Raw genomic sequence first — 21,749 nt, forward strand, 5'->3', positions numbered from 1 at the left:
TTGAGGTAGTATGTACATGTAGGAATCGTTAAAGTGACTATGCATATATGATGAACAGAGAGTAGCAGAAGCGTAAAAAGAGGGGTTGGCGGGTGGTGGGACACAATGCAGATAGCCCGGTTAGCCAATGTGCGGGAGCACTGGTTGGTCGGGCCAATTTAGGTAGTATGTACATGAATGTATAGTTAAAGTGACTATGCATATAAGATAAACAGAGAGTAGCAGCAGCATTAAAGAGGGGTTGGGGGGCAAACAATGCAAATAGTCCGGGTAACCATTTGGTTACCTGTTCAGGAGTCTTATGGCTTGGGGCTAAAAACTGTTGAGAAGCCTTTTTGTCCTAGACTTGGCACTCCGGTACCGCTTGCCATGCGGTAGTAGAGAGAACAGTCTATGACTGGGGTGGCTGGGGTCTTTGACAATTTTTAGGTGCCTTCTTCTGACACTGCCTGGTGTAGAGGTCCTGGATGGCAGGCAGCTTTGCCCCAGTGATGTACTGGGCCGTACGCACTACCCTCTGAAGTGCCTTGCGGTCGGAGGCCGAGCAATTTCCATACCAGGCAGTGAAGCGACCGGTCAGGATGCTCTCGATGTTGCAACTGTAGAACCTTTTGAGGTTCTCAGGACCCATGCTAAATCTTTTTAGTTTCCTGAGGAGGAATAGGCTTTGCCGTGCCCTCTTTACGACTGTCTTGGTGTGTTTGGACCAATCTAGTTTGTTGTTGATGTGGACACCAAGGAATTTGAAGCTCTCAACTTGCTCCACTACAGCCCCGTCGATGAGAATGGGGACGTGCTCGGTGCTCCTTTTCCTGTAGTCCACAATCATCTCCTTAGTCTTGGTTACGTTGAGGGATAGGTTGTTATTCTGGCACCACCCGGCCAGGTCTCTGACCTGCTCCCAATAGGCTGTCTCGTCGTTGTCGGTGATCAGGCCTACCACGACTCACGTTGGAGTCGTGCCTGGCCATGCAGTCGTGGGTGAACAGGGAGTACAGGAGGGGACTGAGCACGCACCCCTGGGGAGCTCCAGTGTTGAGGATCAGCAGGCAGATGTGTTGCTACCTGCATATTTGTAAACAACAGCTGTGCAAGAAATCTAAGGAAGTCTCTAGATTTTGCTCGCCTGAAGTAGAGTATATTGTGATAAATTGCAGTCCACACTACTTGCTTCGAGAGTTCTCAGCTATACTTTTCGTGGCTGTTTATTTACTACCACAGGCACTAAGACCGCACTCAGTCAGCTGTATAAGGAAATAAGCAAACAGGAAACCACTCACCCAGAGGCGGCGCTCCTAGTGGCCGGAGACTTTAATGCAGGGAAACTTAAATCAGTTCTACCAAATATCTGGAGATCAGTTCTACCAAATTCCTGCACACTCGTCTTACCGGAGTGTGCTGTTCTATCCTGCCCGGTGCCGCGTGTAATCTCGCTAGCTGAATATCCATGTCGTCATTCAGCCACGATTCCGTGAAGCATAGGATATTACAGTTTTTGATGTCCAGGTGGTAGGATATTCGTGATCGTACCTCGTCTAGTTTATTGTCCAATGATTGCACGTTGGCGAGTAATATTGACGGTAACGGCAGCTTTCCTAGTTGCCTTCTGCGGGTCCAGACAAGGCAATCGGCTCTTCGTCCTCTGCGTCACTTCCTTTTGCGAATAATTGGGATGTGTGCCCTGTGGGGTGTTTGGAGAATATCGTGTGAGTCCTGCTTGTTGTTGTTGTTGTTGAAGAAATCTTCGTCTAATCCGAGGTGAGTGATCGCCGTCCTGATATCCAGAAGCTCTTTTCTTCCGTAAGATACGGTTGCAGAAACATTATGTACAAAATAATTTACAAATATCGCGGGGAAAAAACACATAGCACAATTGGATAGGAGACCGTAAAACGGCGGCCATCTCCTCTGGCGCCATTTTGTTACAGGTGTGCCAAGCTTGTAGCATCATACCCAAGACAAATTGAGGCTGTAATCACTGCCAAAGGTGCTTCAACAAAGTACTGAGTAAAGGGTCTGAATACTTATGTAAATGTGATATTTAGTTTATTCATAAAAATAACATTTTTTTGCAAACATGTCTAAAAACCTGTTTTTGCTTTTAAATTATGGGGTATTGTATGTACATAGATAAGGGAAACAATTTAATACATTTTAGAATAAGACTAACGTAAAACAAAATGTGGAAAAAGTGAAAGGGTCTGAATACTTTCCGAATACACTGTATTTGGCTTTCATAGAATATGATAATATCTCAAATTGTACAAAACAATTCTCTGACTCTAGGGGCAAAAATTTGGACTGGACACATGTACAAATGCTCATCTCTAACTTTCACCAAATCTTCCTTTGAAAACCAAGTAATTTGTTGTATTTAGACAGACATTACCACCATAGAATAGAGGTGAGACCGTGAGAGGAAGGGCGTGGGACAGCAATGTCGTGCTGTGAGGGGGGGGGGTCTGACAGAGCTGTCTGCCGGCTGGCTGCAGCGGAGTGTTTAAGAGGTATTAGCGGCCCAGCGGGACTCTGACAGAGACGGATGTTGCTGGCCGCTCAGCCTCCGCCAGGCGCCACGCACAGTGGCGAGCGCCATTATAAATACAAGCCAGCATGGTGGCCGGGCGTGGCGGGCACACAGCAGCAACAGCTAGCGCCATGCATGTCTCCATTACCCGGCCACCACAGGGGTGGGGGGGTAGAGATGTCCACCACCTCCGCCTCTACCCCCCCAGTTTATAATCAGAATCACACTAAGATGGGGTACTAATAATCAGAGGCTGAAAGATCTTTGCTAACCTTTTTATCTCTCAGAAACCTTGTTCATAAATGTATCAGTATGTGTACATAACAGTTAAATCATTAATTTACACCTTTTGTGAGGGACACGCTTGCTGATGAATGTAAAGCATATTCTACACATATCCCTTAAACAGTCCACTACAAACGGAGCTATACTAAATGTAGGGTTACTCACATGTAAACTGGGGTGGTAGGTGAGGAGGCCGTTGTCACACAGTGTGACATATTTCTTCTTCCACTCCTTATTCAGGGACTTCCCACTTCTCTTCAGAAGGATGCCCTGGAGGAGAGAGAAGAGAAGAAGAGAGGGTCAGAAGATGTCTTCCTCCAGCTAAACACAATGGACTAGAATATATAATGTAACTAACTTGGGATGACAATAAGAACACTTGCTCTATCCTTAGATCAGGCCAGAGTGGATACAACAGTCATTTTACAGCAGCAGGTTGCCTGTATGTGAGTACAAACTTTTTCAACCTTCCAACTTTTGATTGTCATTGCTCACTGTAACCCCATGGTCAATGCAATACAACAGCGGTCAACGGGGTAATCAATGTTCAACGTCTATAGATGATATTTAACGGTGACCACTTGAACCTTCAGAATTGGTGCTGTCCTACTGTAACCTACTGTCTCACATTCAAAGTGAGCAGAGACAATCCAATTTGCCCATGTATTCATTCATCCCCATGTCCTGACCAGTTGAACTCTGGAGGACCCCTCCATCCAGGGATTAGGTGTGTGATCTCCCCCTCTTCAAAGCCTTGACTCAGCCCCTCCCCTCTATTCCACCATTATCTTCTGGAGCCTTAACTCCTCAGATGTTTGACTTTATCTGCTTAGTCAATCCAGGGTAAACAATGGCAGTTCCTGGGGCTGTGAGGGGGTCTTTGTGGCTGGGGGGCGGTGACGGTCCTCTGCGGGTAAGGACCAGGGAGGACTAAGGGAGAGGCATGCTTAATTAGGGGATTAGCAGCGGAGTGTTGTGCTTTTACAACCAGGGTTCTGTGTGTGTGTGTGTGTGTGTGTGTGTGTGTGTGTGTGTGTGTGTGTGTGTGTGTGTGTGTGTGTGTGTGTTAAATAGGGTACCCTCACCCTCCGATGTTGTCCTAGGCTGGGTCATCCTCCAGGGCTGTATAATCCTGATTAACACATCAGGAAGGGCCTGACCCTTGGTGACCCAGGGACCAGGCTTGGGGCTTACTATCATCCTAATCCTGGCCCCGGTCTCCCTGCCTTGATCTGGACCTGGCCCCAGCTTCCTCATGCTGGGGCCCCAGGACAGCCTCTGTATGCCCAGAGAGAGGAGCTCTATACCCTGCTGAGGCAGCATTTATAGTAGCTGGGGATTTAAATAAAGGAATTCTGAGGATAACGCTACTGAAATTCTATCAACACATCTCCTGTGCTACACGTGCATCGAGGACTCTGGATCAATGCTACTCTCCCTTCTGGGATGGTTACAAGGCCCTCCCCCACCCTCTCTTCGACAAATCAGATCACACATCCATTCTGCTCCTCCCCACCTATAGGCAGAAACTTAAGCAGGAAGCACCCGTCGTAAGGACTGTGCAACATTGGTCTGACCAATCGGAATCTATGCTTCAAAGATGGTTTTGGTCACGAGGACTGGGAAAAGTTCTGGGTCGCTTCAGAGAATAGCATTGACGTATACACTGACTCTGTGAATGGGTTCATCAGGAAGTGCATAGAGGATGTTGTTCCCACTGTGACGATTGGAACTTATCCAAACCAAAAACAGCAAAACTGAAAGCGCGAACCATCTCATTTAACCATGGCAAGGTGACTGGGAACATGGACGTCTACAAAAAGACCAGCCATGACCTCCCTAAGACAATCAAAGAGCAAAGTGACAGTACAGGGACAGGGTGTCTGGTTAGACTGTAAACTCTCCTTCCAGACTCACAGTAAGCATCTCCAATCCAAAATTAAATCTAGAATCGGCTTCCTATATCGCAACAAAGCATCCTTCACTCATGCTGCCAAACATACCCTCGTAAAACTGACCATCCTACCGATCCTCGACTTCGGTGATGTCATCTATGAAATAGCCTCCAACACTCTACTCAACAAACTGGATGCAGTCTATCACAGTGCTATCCGTTTCATCACCAAAGCCCCATACATTACCCACCATTGCGACCTGTACGCTCTCGTTGGTTGGCCCTCGCTTCATACTCGTCGCCAAACCCACTGGCTACAGGTTATCTACAAGTCTCTGCTAGGTAAAGCACCGCCTTATCTCAGCTCACTGGTCACCATAGCAGCACTCACTCGTAGCACGCGCTCCAGCAGGTATATCTCACTGGTCACCCCCAAAGCCAATTCCTCCTTTGGTCGTCTTTCCTTCCAGTTCTCTGCTGCCAATGACTGGAAGGAACTGCAAAAATCTCTGAAGCTGGAGACTCATATCTCCCTCACTAGCTTTAAGCACAAGCTGTCAGAGCAGCTCACAGATCACTGCACCTGTACATAGCCCATCTGTAAACAGCCCATCTATCTAACTACCTCATCCCCATACTGTATTTATTTATTTATCTTGCTCCTTTGCACCCCAGTATCTCTACTTGCACATTCATCTTCGGCACATCTACCATTCCAGTGTTTAATTGCTATATTGTAATTACTTCGCCACCATGGCCTATTTATTGCCTTAACTCCCTTATCTTACCTCATTTGCACTCACTGTATATAGACTTTTTGTTTTCTTTTGTTCTACTGTATTATTGATTGTATGTTTGTTTATTCCATGTGAAACTCTGTGTTGTTGTATGTGTCGAATTTCTATGCTTTATCTTGGCCAGGTCGCAGTTGCAAATGAGAACTTGTTCTCAACTAGCCTACCTGGTTAAATAAAGGTGAAATAAAAAAACTAAGTGGATTCACAATTCAATGGCTTAAACATGAGTATGTGCCAGGGACTCAAGACAATCCCAGATTATAAAAGGAAAGCCAGGCACGTTGTGGACACCGACGACTCGCTCCTGGACAAGATAAACACCTTCACCCGCTTTTAGGAAAACAAAACATCAAGCCGCCGACACGGGCCCCGGCCACTCACAAGAACTGTGTGCTCTTATTCTTCGTGGCTGACGTGAGTAAGTCATTTAAAAGTTTTAACCATCACAAGGCTACCTGCTCAGAAGGCAACCCAAGCTGAGTTCTCAGAGCATGTGCAGACCAGCTGGCTGGAGTGTGAACGAACATATTCAATCTCTCCATATCCCAGTCTGTTGTCCCCACTTGCTTCAAGATGTCAAACATTGTTCCTATACCCAAGAAAGCGAAGGTAACTGAACTAAATGACTATAGCCCCGTAGCACACACTTCTGTCATCACAAAGTGCTTTGAGAGGCAAGTTAAGGATCTTATCACCTCCACCTTACCTGACACCCTAGACCCACTACAATACGTATACCACCCCAACAGCTGTTCATCGACTTCAGCTCAGTCTTCAACACCATATTGCCCTCCAAGCTCATCACTAAGTTCAGGACCCTGAGTCTGAACCCCTCCCTGTGTAACTGGGTCCTGGACTTCCTGAGGGGTCGACCCCAGGTGGTAAAGGTAGGCAACAAAACCTCCTCCACACTGATATTCAACACGGGGGCCCCATAAGGGTGGTGCTCAGCCCCCTTGTACTACCCGTTCACCCATGACTGTGTGGCCATGCAAGTCTCCAACTCAATCTTCAAGTTTGCTTTCGACACAACAGTGGTAGGCATGATTAGCAACAACAACGAGACAGCCTACTGGGAGGAGGTGAGTGCCCTGGCGAAGACAGTAGAGAGAGCACACCCCCATTACCATCGACAGGGTCGCAATGGATAGGGTCAAAAACTTCAAGTTCCTAGGCGTGCACATCACCGAGGATCTCAAATGGTCCCTCCACACAGACAGCATGGTGAAGAAGGCGCAACAGAGCCTCTTCAAGCTCAGGAGGCTGAACTAATTCAGCTTGGCCTCTAAGACCCTCACAAATTTCTACAGATGCACCATCAAGAGAATTCTGTCAGACTGTATCACCGCCTTCTATGGCAACTGCACCGCCCACAACTGCAGGGCTCTCCAGAGGGTGGTGTGGTCAGCCCAACGCATCACCAGGGGCACACTGCCTTCCCTCCAGGACATCTACAGCACAGTGTCACAGGAAGGCCAAGAAGATCATCAAAGACCTCAGCCACCCAAGCCGCAGCCTGTTCACCCGGCTACCATCTAGAAGGTAGAGACAGTAGAGGTGCATCAAAGCTGGAACTGAGAGACTGATAAACAGCTTCTATCTCCAGGCCATCAGACTGTTAAAAAGTCACCACTAGCCAGCCTCCGCCCAGTATCCTGCCCTAAACCTTAGTCACTGTTACTAGCTGGCTACCACCCGGTACTCTACCCTGCACCTTAGAGACTGCTGCCCTATGTACATACAGTTATTGAACACTGGTCACTTTAATAATGTTTACATAATTGTTTAACCCACTTTATATGTATATACTGTATTATAGTCATGGCTCATCCTATATAACTACTGCCATACACACATTTTCTATTAATATACTGTTAATGCACACCATTATGCACACCATTATATATACCGTATATATTTTTATACCATGGCATTGTTGAATACTCGTTTCTGATAGGCTTGAAGGGCATTCTAGAGCGTGCATTATTTCCCCATAACGCACAGTATATTTGCAGTAGAATTCAAATGGCTATAGTTCATTCTTACATGTTCTATGTTTTAGCAACTTTTGAAAGCAAAAGTCGAATTGAAAACACTATTGTCATTGTTGCTGTCACATTCTGACCTTAGTTTCTTTGTTATGTCTTTATTTTAGTTTGGTCAGGGCGTGAGTTGGGGTGGGTATTCTATGTTGTTTTTCTATGTTTTGTTCTGTTGGTAGATTTCTATGTGTTGGGCCTAGTATGGTTCTCAATCAGAGGCAGGTGTCAGTCGTTGTCTCTGATTGGGAGCAATATTTAGGTAGCCTGTTTTTCATTGTGTTTTGTGGGTGATTATTTTCTGTTCTGTGTTTTGTTTCACCGTACAGGAGTGTTCGTTTGTCGTTTTATTGTTTTTTTCAATGTTCATTATTCGTATTAAAACAATATGGACACTTACCACGCTGCGCATTGGTCCTCCTCTTCTTCCAACCACGACAAGCGTTACAGTTGCATTCTATTTTCATAATGGCAAGCTAGAACTGATGGCTTGGTTAGTTAAACTAGCAAGTCTGTTTGTTTGGTTACAACGGCAACTACTGTAGCTATCTAGTAAACTTGCTAGCTACTTTAGTTGATGTTCAACACATTTCTACCGGCAAATGAACACATTTTTAGCAGCAAATGTGTTAAATTATAGCTATGGTATTAAAGGGATAATCAACTCAGGGCTTTATCAGTTCTCTGGAAAATAATGCAACTCTGTGGAAGGACTAATCAACACCGCGCTAGTGGAAGGTCAGTTCATTATTTTCCATAGAACGCATAGCCCCTTATTGATCATCCCTTACATATTCCGGATTTTGACATGGCTCGTTCTGATAACTTTTTGGATTATGTATGTATTGTATTGTCTTGCTATGTATTACTGCACTGTTAGGGCTAAAAACACAAGCATTTCGCTGCACATGCAATAACATCTGCAAATTGTGTACGCGACCAATAAACTTGGATTTGATTTTGCTTTGCTAAACACATCCATAACCACCCTATTAGAGCGCCCTAGCAGGCCTTTAATCATCACTATCAAGAGGTTTTTGTGATGGTCTTGTCTTGAAGTTTGATAACCACTACCCAATATATACAATTACATACTGCTGTTATTTGTGACATTTCAAAGATGGATTTTATAAACATCTTTATATTAGCTTGTGCGAAACCTGCTCTTTCACACCCATACTCTTCATGATTTTGTCTTTGTGACTGAAATCTTGGCCTATTAAATGACTAAGACTGCCATTGATCTAAGTGTGCACAAACGATTTTTTTCATTATTTGGTCTATAAAATAACTGAAAACACATTTTAATGGCTTTATGATCTTATGAAGTAAATGGTGCTGTCACAAGGCCTCTGGCGATGGTGTAATGCATGTTTTACACACAAATAATGTTACACATCTCCTGTCCTTATTGAACCAGACAGAAATCTATACATGTAATCAGTGGACCAACACAAATTCATCACTGGTTTGAAAAGATCGATAATAATACTGAGAGGATTAATATTAGTCCGTATTAGTCCAATATAGGAACTTTTTACCCAATCACTTAATTTTAACTAATTGACCTGTCAGAAACGATAGCAAAAAAAAAAAATGTAATCCTCTATGATATATTATGAAATTGAGTTGCCATTTAAAACAATGACAATCATTTTGTAATAATTAAAAAAATATTAGAAGAATGAATTGATCACTTACAGCAAATAGTTTTATTTTATCATGGCAGTAATAGAGTGAATGCGGGCATGTCGTGAACAGACAGTTCAGTTTCACCTTCTGTTTCTCCTTCCTTCCCTCCCTCTCTCTCTCCCACTCACACACACTCAACCATGATCCCCATGTTCAGGCTGTGCGACATAAGGAGACAGGCCGATCGCCAGACGCGCTCTCCGTGTCCAGACAATTGTCATGTCTACACAGAGGAGATAGTATCTTCCCTTTCCATTGTCACGCTCCTGGAAAAAAATCTGCATCCTGCCACGGTGGCTGAGTGATAGCCCGGGCCTTTGTGACAGCCAGCCGGAGGAGAACAGAAGGAAGAGAAGTGGGGTTTGGGAAAGGGGGGAATAGAGAGAAGAGAAGGGGCAAGAAGAAAAGCCTAATGTCGACAGCTCCTCGGCAATGAGTGCATTGTTGCCCGTATTTACCATTTTTACATATGGGGGGTCGGGGTGGACAGAGAGAGGGGAGGAGGAGGGGTAGGGGAGGGGTGGAAGGCAGTGTGTAATTTGCCCAATAGGGGGTAATTAAGCTCACATTGGCACTTTGATCTTCCTGATTGTGCATTTGACTGGCCAGGTCAGGCCATCAGCTACTCTTAATACACCCCCCCTACCCTGCCTGGGTAGATCATGGGACGGAGCTGGTCTTATCTTATTGTCTGAAGATGCTATGATACCCACCCAGGGAAGGGGCCATACTTCAGGCCATAATCAGATAGGGAGGAATCAATGGGAGAGCTTACAGTAACTATGTATGTTTAGCGGGTGGGTGGTGGGGGTTCTTTAAGATCTCTGTCAACTGACCTCCCTCTCACTTGGCCCTGGTGGCCTAATCCCCTTAAACCTGACTTAAACCTGGTCACTGATATGGAGGAGAATTTTGCTGATCATTAGGTGTGCTTGCTGACAGCAAAGCACAACTCTAGATTTCTTACATACTCATATTATTATTTGATTTCTTCGGCCCGATCTACAGTTTAAGATATTAACACCAAACATGCAGACTGCCCCAACTTAGATTTCTTGAGAAAACATTTTTCATAGCATTTATACTTTATGTACTACAGCTATATTTAAAATGAGCTTCCAATGCATTTCAATGGCAATAAAACAGCCATAGATTTATAGCTCAGACATACCGGTAAGATTGTCAAACGTTTGCATGCCGACAGTACTTAGCACCTCTGAACAGTGTTGGCAGTCCACCTCTTTTGTGTTCACACAGCAAAGAACTTGAAGCCGTCATCCACTCAGCCTTGTTAAAATACTCCAAACCAGAAGGTGGCAGTAGTGTTGTTTGGCAATGTATGTCCATGTGTGTTGCAATTTATGGTCTACAGTGTCTTCAGAAAGTATTCACATCCCTTTACTTTCCACATTTTGCTGTGTTACAGATCTGTGAAGTCCCTCAATCAGTAGTGAATTTCAAGCACAGACTCAACCACAAAGACCAGGGAGGTTTTTCAATGCCTCGCAAAGAAAGGCACCGATTGGATGTGTACAAAAAAAGAAGGAGATGCTGAATATCCCTTTGAGCATGGTGAAGTTATTAATAAGGCTTTGGATCTGTGTATCAATACACCCAGTCACTACAACGATACAGGCATCCTTTCTAACTCAGTTGCCGAAGAAGAAGGAAACCTCTTTTAGGGATTTCACCAAAAGGACAATGGTGATTTTAAAACAGTTAGAGTTGAATTGTTGTGATCGGAGAAAACTGAGGATGGATGATCAAAATCATTGTAGTTATTCCACAATACTAACCTAAATGACAAAGTGAAAAGAAGGAAGTCTGTACAGAATAAAAAATATTCCAAAACATGCATCCTGTTTGCAACAAGGCACTTAAGTAATACTGCAAAAAATGTGGCAAAGAAATTAACTTTTGTCCTGAATACAAAGTGTTGAGTTTGTGGCAAATCAAATATGACACATCCTTATGCTTATAGCTTTATTACGTTTCTTTTATCCTAATAACCTCCCTAGTCCTTGCAGATGAAAAGCATAGAGTACAACCATGGTGGTGGCTGCATCATGTTATGGGTATGCTTTTCATCGGCAAGGACTAGGGAGGTTTTTAGGATAAAATAAACGTAATAAAGCTATAAGCATAAGAAAAAGCCCTAGAGGAAAACCTGCTTTCCATCAGACACAGGGAGATGAATGTACCTTTCAGCAGGACAATAACCTAAAATACAAGACCAATTATAAACTGGGCGGTTCGAGTCCTGAATGCTGATTGGCTGACAGCCGTGGTATATCAGACCGTACACCATGGTGTGACAAAACATTTATTTTTACTGCTCTAATTACGTTGCCAACCAGTTTATAATAGCAATAAGGCACCTCGTCGGTTTATGGTCAATATACCACGACTAAGGGCTGTGTCCAGGGCCTCCATGATTCGTTGTGCCTAAGAACAGCCCTTAGCCGTGGTATATTGGCCATATACCATACCCCCTTGTGCCTTATTGCTTAAATATACACTGGAGTTGCTTACCAAGACAACATTGAACATTCCTGAGTGATCTAGTTACAGTTTTGACTTAAATCGTCTTGATAATCTATGGCAAGACTTGAAAATGGCTGTCTAGCAATGATCAACAATCAACTTGACAGAGCTAAGAGACTTACCCAAAAAGACTGTAATCACCACCAAATGTGCTTCTACAAAGTATTGACTCAGGGGAGTGACTATGTAAATTAGTTAATTCTGTATTTCAATTTAAAAAATGCTTTTATATTATTTTACATGTCACTTTGTTATTATGGGGTATTGTGTGTAGATGGGTGATAAAAACATATATTTAATCCATTTTGAATTCAGGCTGTAACACAACAAAATATTAAATAAGTCAAAGGGTATGAATACCTTCTGAAGGCACTGTAGATTCCAAATGTTAGCTAACCAGCTGTGCTAATGTTGCTATTTTGTAGAAAGCCCTTGTTGATACTAGCCAGATGGCAACAGATGATGAAGAAACTATTTAATTCACTCTCCATAATCCCATAGTGCCAGTGCCAGCCCACAACCAAATGTTTAGTTAGCTAGCTAATGTTAGCATATTCGCTAGCTAACACAACATAGCTAGCTAGCTAAGGACACTGCACAAACTCGGCAGCTAACACAGGCAGCCGTTTCATGTTAACTAATCCATTGTGATGTAATTTTAATACAATACCAGTTACAGTGGTTAGCTAGCTTGGAGGAAGTATTTAGTGTTGTGTGCATTGCGTATGTGCACTTAACTAGATACCATCCCATAGCGTACAGTACATTGGATATGAAGTGTGACTGGCTCGTGACATTTAACTGTGGATGTATGGATAAAATACTATATTTTTTAACTTTTTGCTGTCACTCCTGTTGGATCCCCAATGTGGGGGTTCATGCTCTCTGATTGGCTCAAAGTCAAGTTGTTGGCCACTGACGAGCATTGTGATTCTACAAGTAGAAACGGCAGGTTCTTCACTACCGGATCGGCAAGCAGCAGGTACCACTTGTGTTCTAGCAAGAGAAGGAACGGCCTCCCAGTGTGATAAGTACCTATCGGCAGTGAGATTCTCTGTGTGCTTCATCCTTTACATGGTAACAATTTAGACCGTAACGTACCTGGTATTCAAGCGTTTCAGCAAGAAACGCCATTCAAACTTTAAAATGTGCAGACCGGTCTGGAATCGTGCACTTGTCGAATACTTTTTGAACTATAAAATGTTAAGTGTTGATAATAGCTCCATAGGCTTGAATGGGAAGTATTTGAATTTGCCACTGCTCTTACACATTTTAAGCTATCGAAACCAAACCAACGTTGGCATATTCAGACTGACCCTACTTAGATTGCTTGTCAAAATAATTTCGATACCATACATATTTTTGCACTATAACCATTTTAAATGAGCATAAATTAACATAAGAATACAGAGGTAGCTATTATAAACGGCCCTGCTCCTCAGCGAATTAAGCTACAAGACCAACTATAAAACATTCAGACTCTCCTAACTTCAAATTCATTAAAATATTTATCAACTATAACTATATACATTAGCATAAAAGAACCCAGAAACGGCAACTCTTGAACCGTTCAAGCTAGAGACACCAAACCAATGCTCACATGTTCAAGCTAGCTGATGCTATCCAATCAGTCGATTAAAATGTCAAAACCCTAAATATTAGCAAGCACACCCTAAAAAAGCTAGCAAGCACACCCTAAAAAAGCTAGCAAGCACACCCTAAAAAAGCTAGCAAGCACATCCTAAAAAAGCTAGCAAGCACACCCTAAAAAAGCTAGCAAGCACACCCTAAAAAAGATAGCAAGCACATCCTAAAAAAGCTAGCAAGCACACCACACTTTCTTTAGGAAATGCACTTTTCTAGTTACAGTTCTCATTGGGAACAAATGGAAATTCTAAGTTTTTTTCTCCATTGGCCAATATTTCCCATGTGTTTCATTGATTTTATACTTGTATTCTTTCTAAATGTCCAGAAATGTGGACAGCATCCTGAACAGCAGGGAATACTTGGCCTACCACGTTCCCATAATTCCCATAATTCCTAGTTCAGAAGGATAATTCTAGGATAAGGATGCTGACCCTTTCTAAAAGCCCTCATACAATCAGCAGAGAATAATGAATGTGTCAATGACTCCTCATCCTGGTTCAAAGTTATACCCTTAAAACAAATTACCCATACTCAATGTGAAGTGTTATTCTACTGCACTTCATAGGGGGGGTTTAGCATATTTTGAACTTCTAAAAAGAAAGGGAAATTAATATTAAAGACTGTAGAATTAAAACTATATATTTTGAGCTTGGTTACATGCCCAGGCTCATGATTCTTACACATTACCGCTTTAAGTGTTTTAATGCAATGTTATATTTGCTCATAGTGTTTTTGAAATAGATTTTTGGGGACTAGTAAACTATGATGATGAGATTTAGACGCTTGTATTTTCTTGTAAAATGAAGAGACAACAAAGTGATTTTTTTTCTAATAACACGAGAAAGTACCATAAAATATGTCTGATGGATATATAACATACCACAACATTCGGAGAGACATTACAAGCTACATTGCCAGAGAAATCTCTAATGCTGAAAATAATACCTTGTCAATATGTGACACCTAAACATACCAGAATATGATCGCATAACATTTGATAACTGCTTTGGCCAATAGTGCCTGTCTAAATCTTTGAACCCATCCAACCTGACATCTATACATCCAGTAAGTACATAATCTAAAGATTATGATGTGTATGTCTTGATATCCGTGCAGGAAAATTCTCTGATGTTCTTTTTCATGTAATTCTGTGAACCCTAAGCACTACTGGTTTCTCTTATTACTGTTGTATCACAGCACCATCTAGTGGTTATACATTTTTTTGACTCTACCCACTCACACTAAACATTTCCTGAACACTTACGCAAACACACTGCCCAGATCATATCTATGGTCAAAACTTGTCAAATATAAATTTGTATATATGCACTAATGGGCAGAAATGTGCTATACTTACACAGTGAATGTGCTATACTCACACAGTGAATTGCAAAAATCTCTGAAGTTGGAGACTTTTATCTCCCTCAACAACTTTAAAAATCTGCTATCCGAGCAGCTAACCGATCGCTGCAGCTGTACATAGTCCATCTGTAAACTACCCACCCAATTTACCTACCTCACCCCCATACTGCTTTTATTTATTTACTTTTCTGCTCTTTTGCACACCAGTATCTCTTCTTGCACATGATCATCTGATGATTTATCACTCCAGTGTTAATCTGCTAAATTGTAATTATTCGATTTATTGCCTACCTCATGCCTTTTGCACACATTGTATATAGATTCTCTTTTTTCTACCATGTTATTGACTTGTTTATTGTTTACTCCATGTGTAACTCTGTGTTGTTGTCTGTTCACACTGCTATGCTTTATCTTGGCCAGGTCGCAGTTGTAAATGAGAACTTGTTCTCAACTAGCCTACCTGGTTAAATAAAGGTGAAATAAAAAAAACAAAAAAAACAAACAGTAAATGTGCTATACTTACACAGTGAATGTGCTATACTTACGTGAAAACTATTGTTGTGACACCCTATTCCCTAAATAGTGCACTATTCTTGACCAGGGCCCTATAGAACCCTATTCCCTATATAGTGCACTACTCTTGACCATTTACATTTACATTTAAGTCATTTAGCAGACGCTCTTATCCAGAGCGACTTACAAGTACATACATTCATACTTTTTTGTACTTGACCAGGGCCCTTGGCAAAAGTTGTGAACTATGTAGGGAATATGGTGTGATTTCAGACACTATGACTAGTGAAGTAGAGAGAGAGACACTCACCTGTTTGATGGGTATGGCCCTTCCACTGCCTATGCTATCTGTTTTACTGTCAGTGGTCTTTGCCTGTTCACTGTTGGCTTTCCGTGACTGCAAGGAAACAAGAGAGTCAGTCGGTCAGTCGGTCAGTCACTGCAACAAACCATGGTGAGGGGGAGATGGGGTGGGAGTTGAGTGAGGTGCGTGTATCAAGGTGAGCATGGGGGTCAGAGGTAAGAATGTTTGGAGGTTGGGTGTGTGGATCGTGTGTGTCTGGAGAGGGGTTTGGGGGGGCGGACTCAACATCGCAAAACAAAATTCTCAACAACAACAAAAGCTAAACAAACAAGCAGACCAGCGTAACATACAGCGGGAACATCAACGTGCGTGCAGTAATACAAAAAGAACAGACCAGAACATAAGAAACATCTCAACACATAATAGGTAGTAGACCAAAAGACGACATTGAGTCATGACTCAGTCCTGTAAACCCATGGGAGATCCATCCCTCTGTTAGGCCCACAGTGGACCCTTCCAGATCCGAGAGGAACAACCCTCTCTCAGGCCCACAGTGGGCCCTTCCAGATCAGTCCCAAATCAAGTTTCTAAGGTCAGCAGGGGCTTTTTGCATAGATCCATTGACAAGTCAAGTTGTAACGCAATAAAAAGTAGAAAAGGCAGGTTAGGGGAAGAGAAGGTTATTATACAAGACGGACAAAGAAAGTTATCAAATAGGAATTTCATATAGCTTTTCCTTCCAACCTTAAACCTGTGAAATTCCTGTTGAAACACCAGGTGGGAAAATGTATTTCAAATCATCCACAGTGTTAGGGTTAGAAGTACAGGTGCTGTTAAACATGTTCATTATAAACAACAGTGGAACCCATCAGTGAACAGGTGCAGCAGCACATTTCACCAACACCTGCTGCAAATACATGACATTTCAAATGACGGACTGTGCAGGGAAAATAGTCAAGCAGTGAACATACAGTATTATCCCATGTTATGACAAACAGAGTACTTGTACACAGAAGATCCCCAAAGCACAGACTAACAGGTGAAGTACAGGAAATGTCACTCATAACCAACAGACAAGACTGTTATGGTCTCACTCAGAACAGGATGAAGGGATGCCCAATCAATCACCAATGGAGAGAGGTAGAGTCTGAGTTCAAGTAAACCAACTCTGGTTTATCATTTTCAACATTTTATTGTTTTATTCTGATAATTTTTGTTTCTATACAGACACCATACAAATTAAGTCACAGGTTTCACTTTCAAATAAGATCAACATAATGAGCCAAACATTGCAGTTCCCACAAAATATAGGATGGACAATAAAGGCATCTTTTTTTATTTTATATATTTCATATGTATATCATATACTTTCTATAGAGTACCATTGTAAATAAAATACAATACAAGATATACAGCAGTCTTATATTTTTCAATACGTAAATGATATAAAAGCGATTATGGAATAAGTTCATAATCTTCAAACCAATCCCAAATTGAAATAAATGAATAAAGAAGAAAACAAGTAAATAAATATAAATAATAAAGAATGGAGAAATGAATAATTCCAAAATCATAGTCAAATTAAATAAATAGAAACTACATTCATACAAGTCGGTGCAATCCATTTGCAATTCGTTATTCTGTATGATACCACTTCCCCCTGACACCCTACTCTATTTTTATGAAGGCCTTCATAAAACTATCCAACATCACCCCTAACATACCCTTATTTAAGTTGACCACATATTCAAGTCCATTCAAGACTTTCCTTGAAAAGAAAGAAAAATTAAAAAAAAATATATGAAAAAAAAATGAGGGCAGTAAACAACTGAACGTACTTCACACCTCTAGTTAGGGTTGCAGAATTCTGGGAACTTTCAATCAATTCCCTGGTTTTCCAGAAATCCTGGTTGGACTTTTCTGGATTTCCTGCTTATTAGCTCCTGATTCCGGAATCCACCAACCGGGATTCTGGGAAAACCAGGGAATTTATTGAAGGTTGACAGAATTTTGCAACCTCCCCTCGAGTCCTCGTTTTATGGCAAAAAGCAGTTTGATGTCATGTAAGAGAGAAGTGATGTCATGTAAGAGAGAAGTGATGTCATGTAAGAGGGAAGTGATGTCATGTAAGAGGGAAGTGATGTCATGTAAGAGGATGTGTCCTTGAGTGGTTGAATCATAATTCCAAGCGTGACTTAACTGTACACAGACTGTTTGTATGGGTGGAAAGTTTGAAGTACGGAGGTGGGGTATAAGGACGGGGGGGGGGGGGGGGGGCATTTCCAGCAGAGAAGAATCCCTACATTCTGTCACACTCCAGAGTGTGTGAATATGACCGTTTTTCAGTTTGAGCATGAACTGACTCCCAAACGTCCAACGTTACTTGTTGTCTTGTCACAAATCTGTATGGTTTCCATAGTGCATCATGCATTACCCAGGATGCATTACCCAGGATGCAAAGGGGGCACTAGGATTAAGCAGCAAAAACTATTTTAACGCTCTAGTCCATAGGCATTACTCCTCTCTATTGGGAATGACAGGCCAGAGGGACAACTAATTTAGGGGTGCAATGCGGTTAGATTTTTGATACCACAGAGCTCTTCTAATGCGGAAGGAGTTAGAAAGCCCTTTTTGATGAAGAAACGTTGGGAATAGTAGCAGAAATCTGCAAATATCGAAAAGAAAAAACATTCCAGACCGTCTTTGTTTTTTCCTTAAGGGTGGACATCCAGTAAAACGTACAAAAGTAATGGAAGGAACAAAAAAAATGTAAACAAAATGGCTGACAATTATACATGAGAGTTGATGGCTATGAGGTTTAGATGTGACAAAATGGGGGAGGGGGGGATATGCAAAAAGGTACTCTTCAATTCGTCATGACAATGTTTATGAAAATAAAGAAAGAACAAAAATGCCTCAAACCTATTGATGTGGTTACTAAACCATGGAAGCACTAGGAAAGGATTTCTGTGTACTCAGCTGACACCTAGTGGCCATTACTAGTCATGACAGAAGTGGGTTGAGGGTGATGATTATGGCTGGTTAGACTGAACTGACTGGTGATGAAGGTGGTGAAAAGACATGGTGGATAAACCAACATCTTTCTGAGTAAAGCTTTTAGGACCTTTGAGAAATAAAATCACCCTAAAACTATTATCAAAAGCTCCAATAGAGGCAGAGTCACCTGTCAATTTGCAATGCACTATAAAGCTAAATGTCCAAATGTTTTCAAGGTAGCCTATTTCAGCAAATGAAAATATTAAAATGGTGCCCAGTGCCCAATAAATATATAGTCAGTAACTTAAATCAATGATATTCATATTTGTAATAAAATGTTATTTTTTAGCTTTTGAGATGACTTCAAAGCCCTTCAGATATCCCAAATACTGATTAGACAAATCAAAATAAAATAAAATGTTATTGGTCACATACACATGGTTAGCAGATGTTATTGCGAGTGTAGCGAAATGCTTATGACATATACTAACCATTTGCATGTGACTAATACAATTTGATTTGATTTGTATAATCAGTATGGGGATATCTGAAGTACTTTGAAGTAATCCCAAAAGCTAAAAAATGTGGCAAGGCATCATCAGATTGTGCACTGGGATACAGAAACGTTTAAGTGGTAACTGTGGTATTCTACCTTTTCGCTCAGTGACCTTTGACTAGCGATGGAGAAGTGTAATAAATTGTGCTTTATAATGTATCATAGAGCTATGGTCATATTACTTAAATCTCCAAAGTGAAATATACCAAAGTGAAATATTTTGGGAAAAGGTGTCTGAATATTCTAACTAGCAAAACTGTGAGTACAAGTGGTTTCATGAATATGACCGCAAAGTTAGCCACAGTATTGTTTCTAATTGGGTTGGGTGCTTCTGAATGGTCTATCTGGTCAAAATGCCCACAAAGAAAAGGAATGTGAAATAAAAAGGGTTGAGAGAGAAATAGACACTATTGTGTTGTATAACCTATTAAAATAACCCATGATGTTAAGGCTTTGTCTCCATCCTGACCACAACTCCCCAACTGAATAAAAAACGCTTAGGGATCACAGTTACCCACTACTATGATTAGAAGAGGTGGCATTGCAGGTTTTATAATACTGTCTTTGTAACTATGTGTGGCCAGAGAGAGATGTTCAGGACTACTGTATTGTGTACGGCGCATAAATAATTCTGTGTCCTCAAGAGGTCCTCTCAACTGAGATTGATGAAAAAGCAAGGTGAGAAGGTGTAGTCTTAAAGTGAATGCTTGGTATTTAGGTTTTTCTCTTGTATTGTAAAAATGGCAATGTCTTCCTTGCTCTTGAAGTGTCATTTGGGATACATTGAGTCGTCGTTGTCCCCCTCCCCCCTCCACCTCTCTTCCGCCCCTCCCTGGCACTCCCACCCTCCCACTTGCTGCTCCTCAGAAGGTCATGAGCTGAAACTCCCGCTCGGCCTGCCATTCGGGCACCCACACGGGATAGGTGGCGTGCTTGGGCATCTCCATGACGCAGACGGGAAGAGGCTCATTTCTCTGGTGGACAGGGTTAGTCACTACCTAGCAGGGGGAGGGAGAAGACAAGGGGCGCTACTAACTGACACACAGCCTGCTCTGCTGCCCAGAGCCTGGAGCCCAGCGGTGGTTACCACAGTAGCTGGGGTAGGAGGAAATGGGAGAGGTTAGAGGGAGGATGTGGAAAGGCTGGGGTCAGGGTTGAGCTTGGTTAGAGAAAGGGACAGGGCTGGGGTTAGGGGAGAAGGGAGAGGTAGAAAGGGGAGCTGGGGAAGGGATGAACGTAGAATGGAGCAGATAGGGGCTAAGGTTAGGGGAGAAGGTAGAGGTAAAAGAAAAGGAGGCTGTGAAAAGTACAGTGGTTAGTGCAAGGGTCTCAAAGGTAGGGAAGGTTAGAGCTGTGCCATAGGATTGACCAAGGGGAATTGGGTTGGGTTAAAGCTAGAGTAAGGATAAAAGTTTAACTAGGGCTATCATAAGTATAGGTAATGGGAGCAGGGCAAGCTGTGGTAAGTACACTGGTAGTGGCCAAAGATCAAAAGCCTAAAGTCAGAGATGGAATAACTAGGATAGGGATACCTACAGTAAGGTAGGGGTGGAGGGGGAGAGAGGGAGAGCATGCATTATCTGACTCTGTACTGGCTGAAAGGGTTATGTTCCTGACTTTTAGTTTAGTGTGGCCGGGTAAGGGGACTGGCATTGCTGGCTTTAGTGAGGTGTAGCCTTGCCTCACCCCTTCTCTCCCCCAATAGGGAGTCACTGCAAAGAAAGGATCTAGTAAAAATAAGAGGGGTAGGGGAGGGAGGGAGGCCAGAGATTGAGACAGTGGGGCCAGGAAGAGGGTATAAGTGAAAGATGAGTAATTAATGCGCTCATATACTTCCAATTGGAAAGTAAAGAAAAATGTCACCAACATAAAAAAGGTTTAAAAAAGCTGAGATATTTCTCCACAGTGCTTATAGCTTTGATATTTGCTTTAAAATAAGAAAAGAATATATATAATTAAGCTTTTTTTTCATAGTATGGGTTCAAAATACAACCCAAGTTGTAACCAACAACCATATTGTTATTATTTTTTGTCCCCGTTACCCATTTTAGTTGTTTGTATAAAGAGTAAAGCCAGGAAGGCTTTTTGTGCCTGTATCTGAAACAGCCAGAAAGGGTAGCTTTGTCTTTGTCTCCGTCTAGTGGACAGTATGTGTGTGTGCAGTACTGTGCCCTCTAGTAATGTGAGTGGGTGTTGCTCTGCATCAGCTGCCGCATACTTACAGTGAAGATGTTGGAGCGGCGCTTGGACTGCTTGCGGATGGGTGTGGGCGTGTTGGAGGCAGCAATGGTCTCGATACGCATCTCCCTCTGGCTAATGCTGGGAGTGGAGGGCACAGAGGAGGAGTAGTCGCTGAACGCACCCCCACCGTTCGCTGACTGGAGGAGGGAGGGAAGAGAGACCAAGATGGAAAGAGAAAGAGGGAGAAAAAGACAGAGAGAACAGACTGGTCAGTTACAGGCAGGATCTGGGAAAGCGGAAACACCATAGATACTGTAGTTTAAGTAGGCTCCTGTATGCCCTATGTCTTCAGTAGTGTCCAGCCTATCCACATTTTCAGTAGTGTACAGTCTATCTATATCTTCAGTAGTG

General features: G+C 42.4%; 1 protein-coding gene across 1 annotated transcript in view; it reads right to left on the minus strand.

Moving 5' to 3' along the window:
- LOC129813715 (arf-GAP with GTPase, ANK repeat and PH domain-containing protein 3-like) overlaps positions 1–21,518 on the minus strand; it is a gene marked incomplete at its 5' end in the record, with an annotated part of 106,786 nt that extends 85,268 nt beyond the window's left edge. Inside the window, 3 exon segments of the mRNA XM_055866166.1 lie at positions 2,978–3,082; positions 15,611–15,697; positions 21,380–21,518. Coding sequence (XP_055722141.1) covers positions 2,978–3,082; positions 15,611–15,697; positions 21,380–21,518 — 331 coding nt within the window.
- Positions 21,519–21,749: the final 231 nt, after the last annotated feature.

Source organism: Salvelinus fontinalis, chromosome 17, assembly GCF_029448725.1.
Source record: "Salvelinus fontinalis isolate EN_2023a chromosome 17, ASM2944872v1, whole genome shotgun sequence".
In the NCBI taxonomy this organism is placed as follows: domain Eukaryota; kingdom Metazoa; phylum Chordata; class Actinopteri; order Salmoniformes; family Salmonidae; genus Salvelinus; species Salvelinus fontinalis.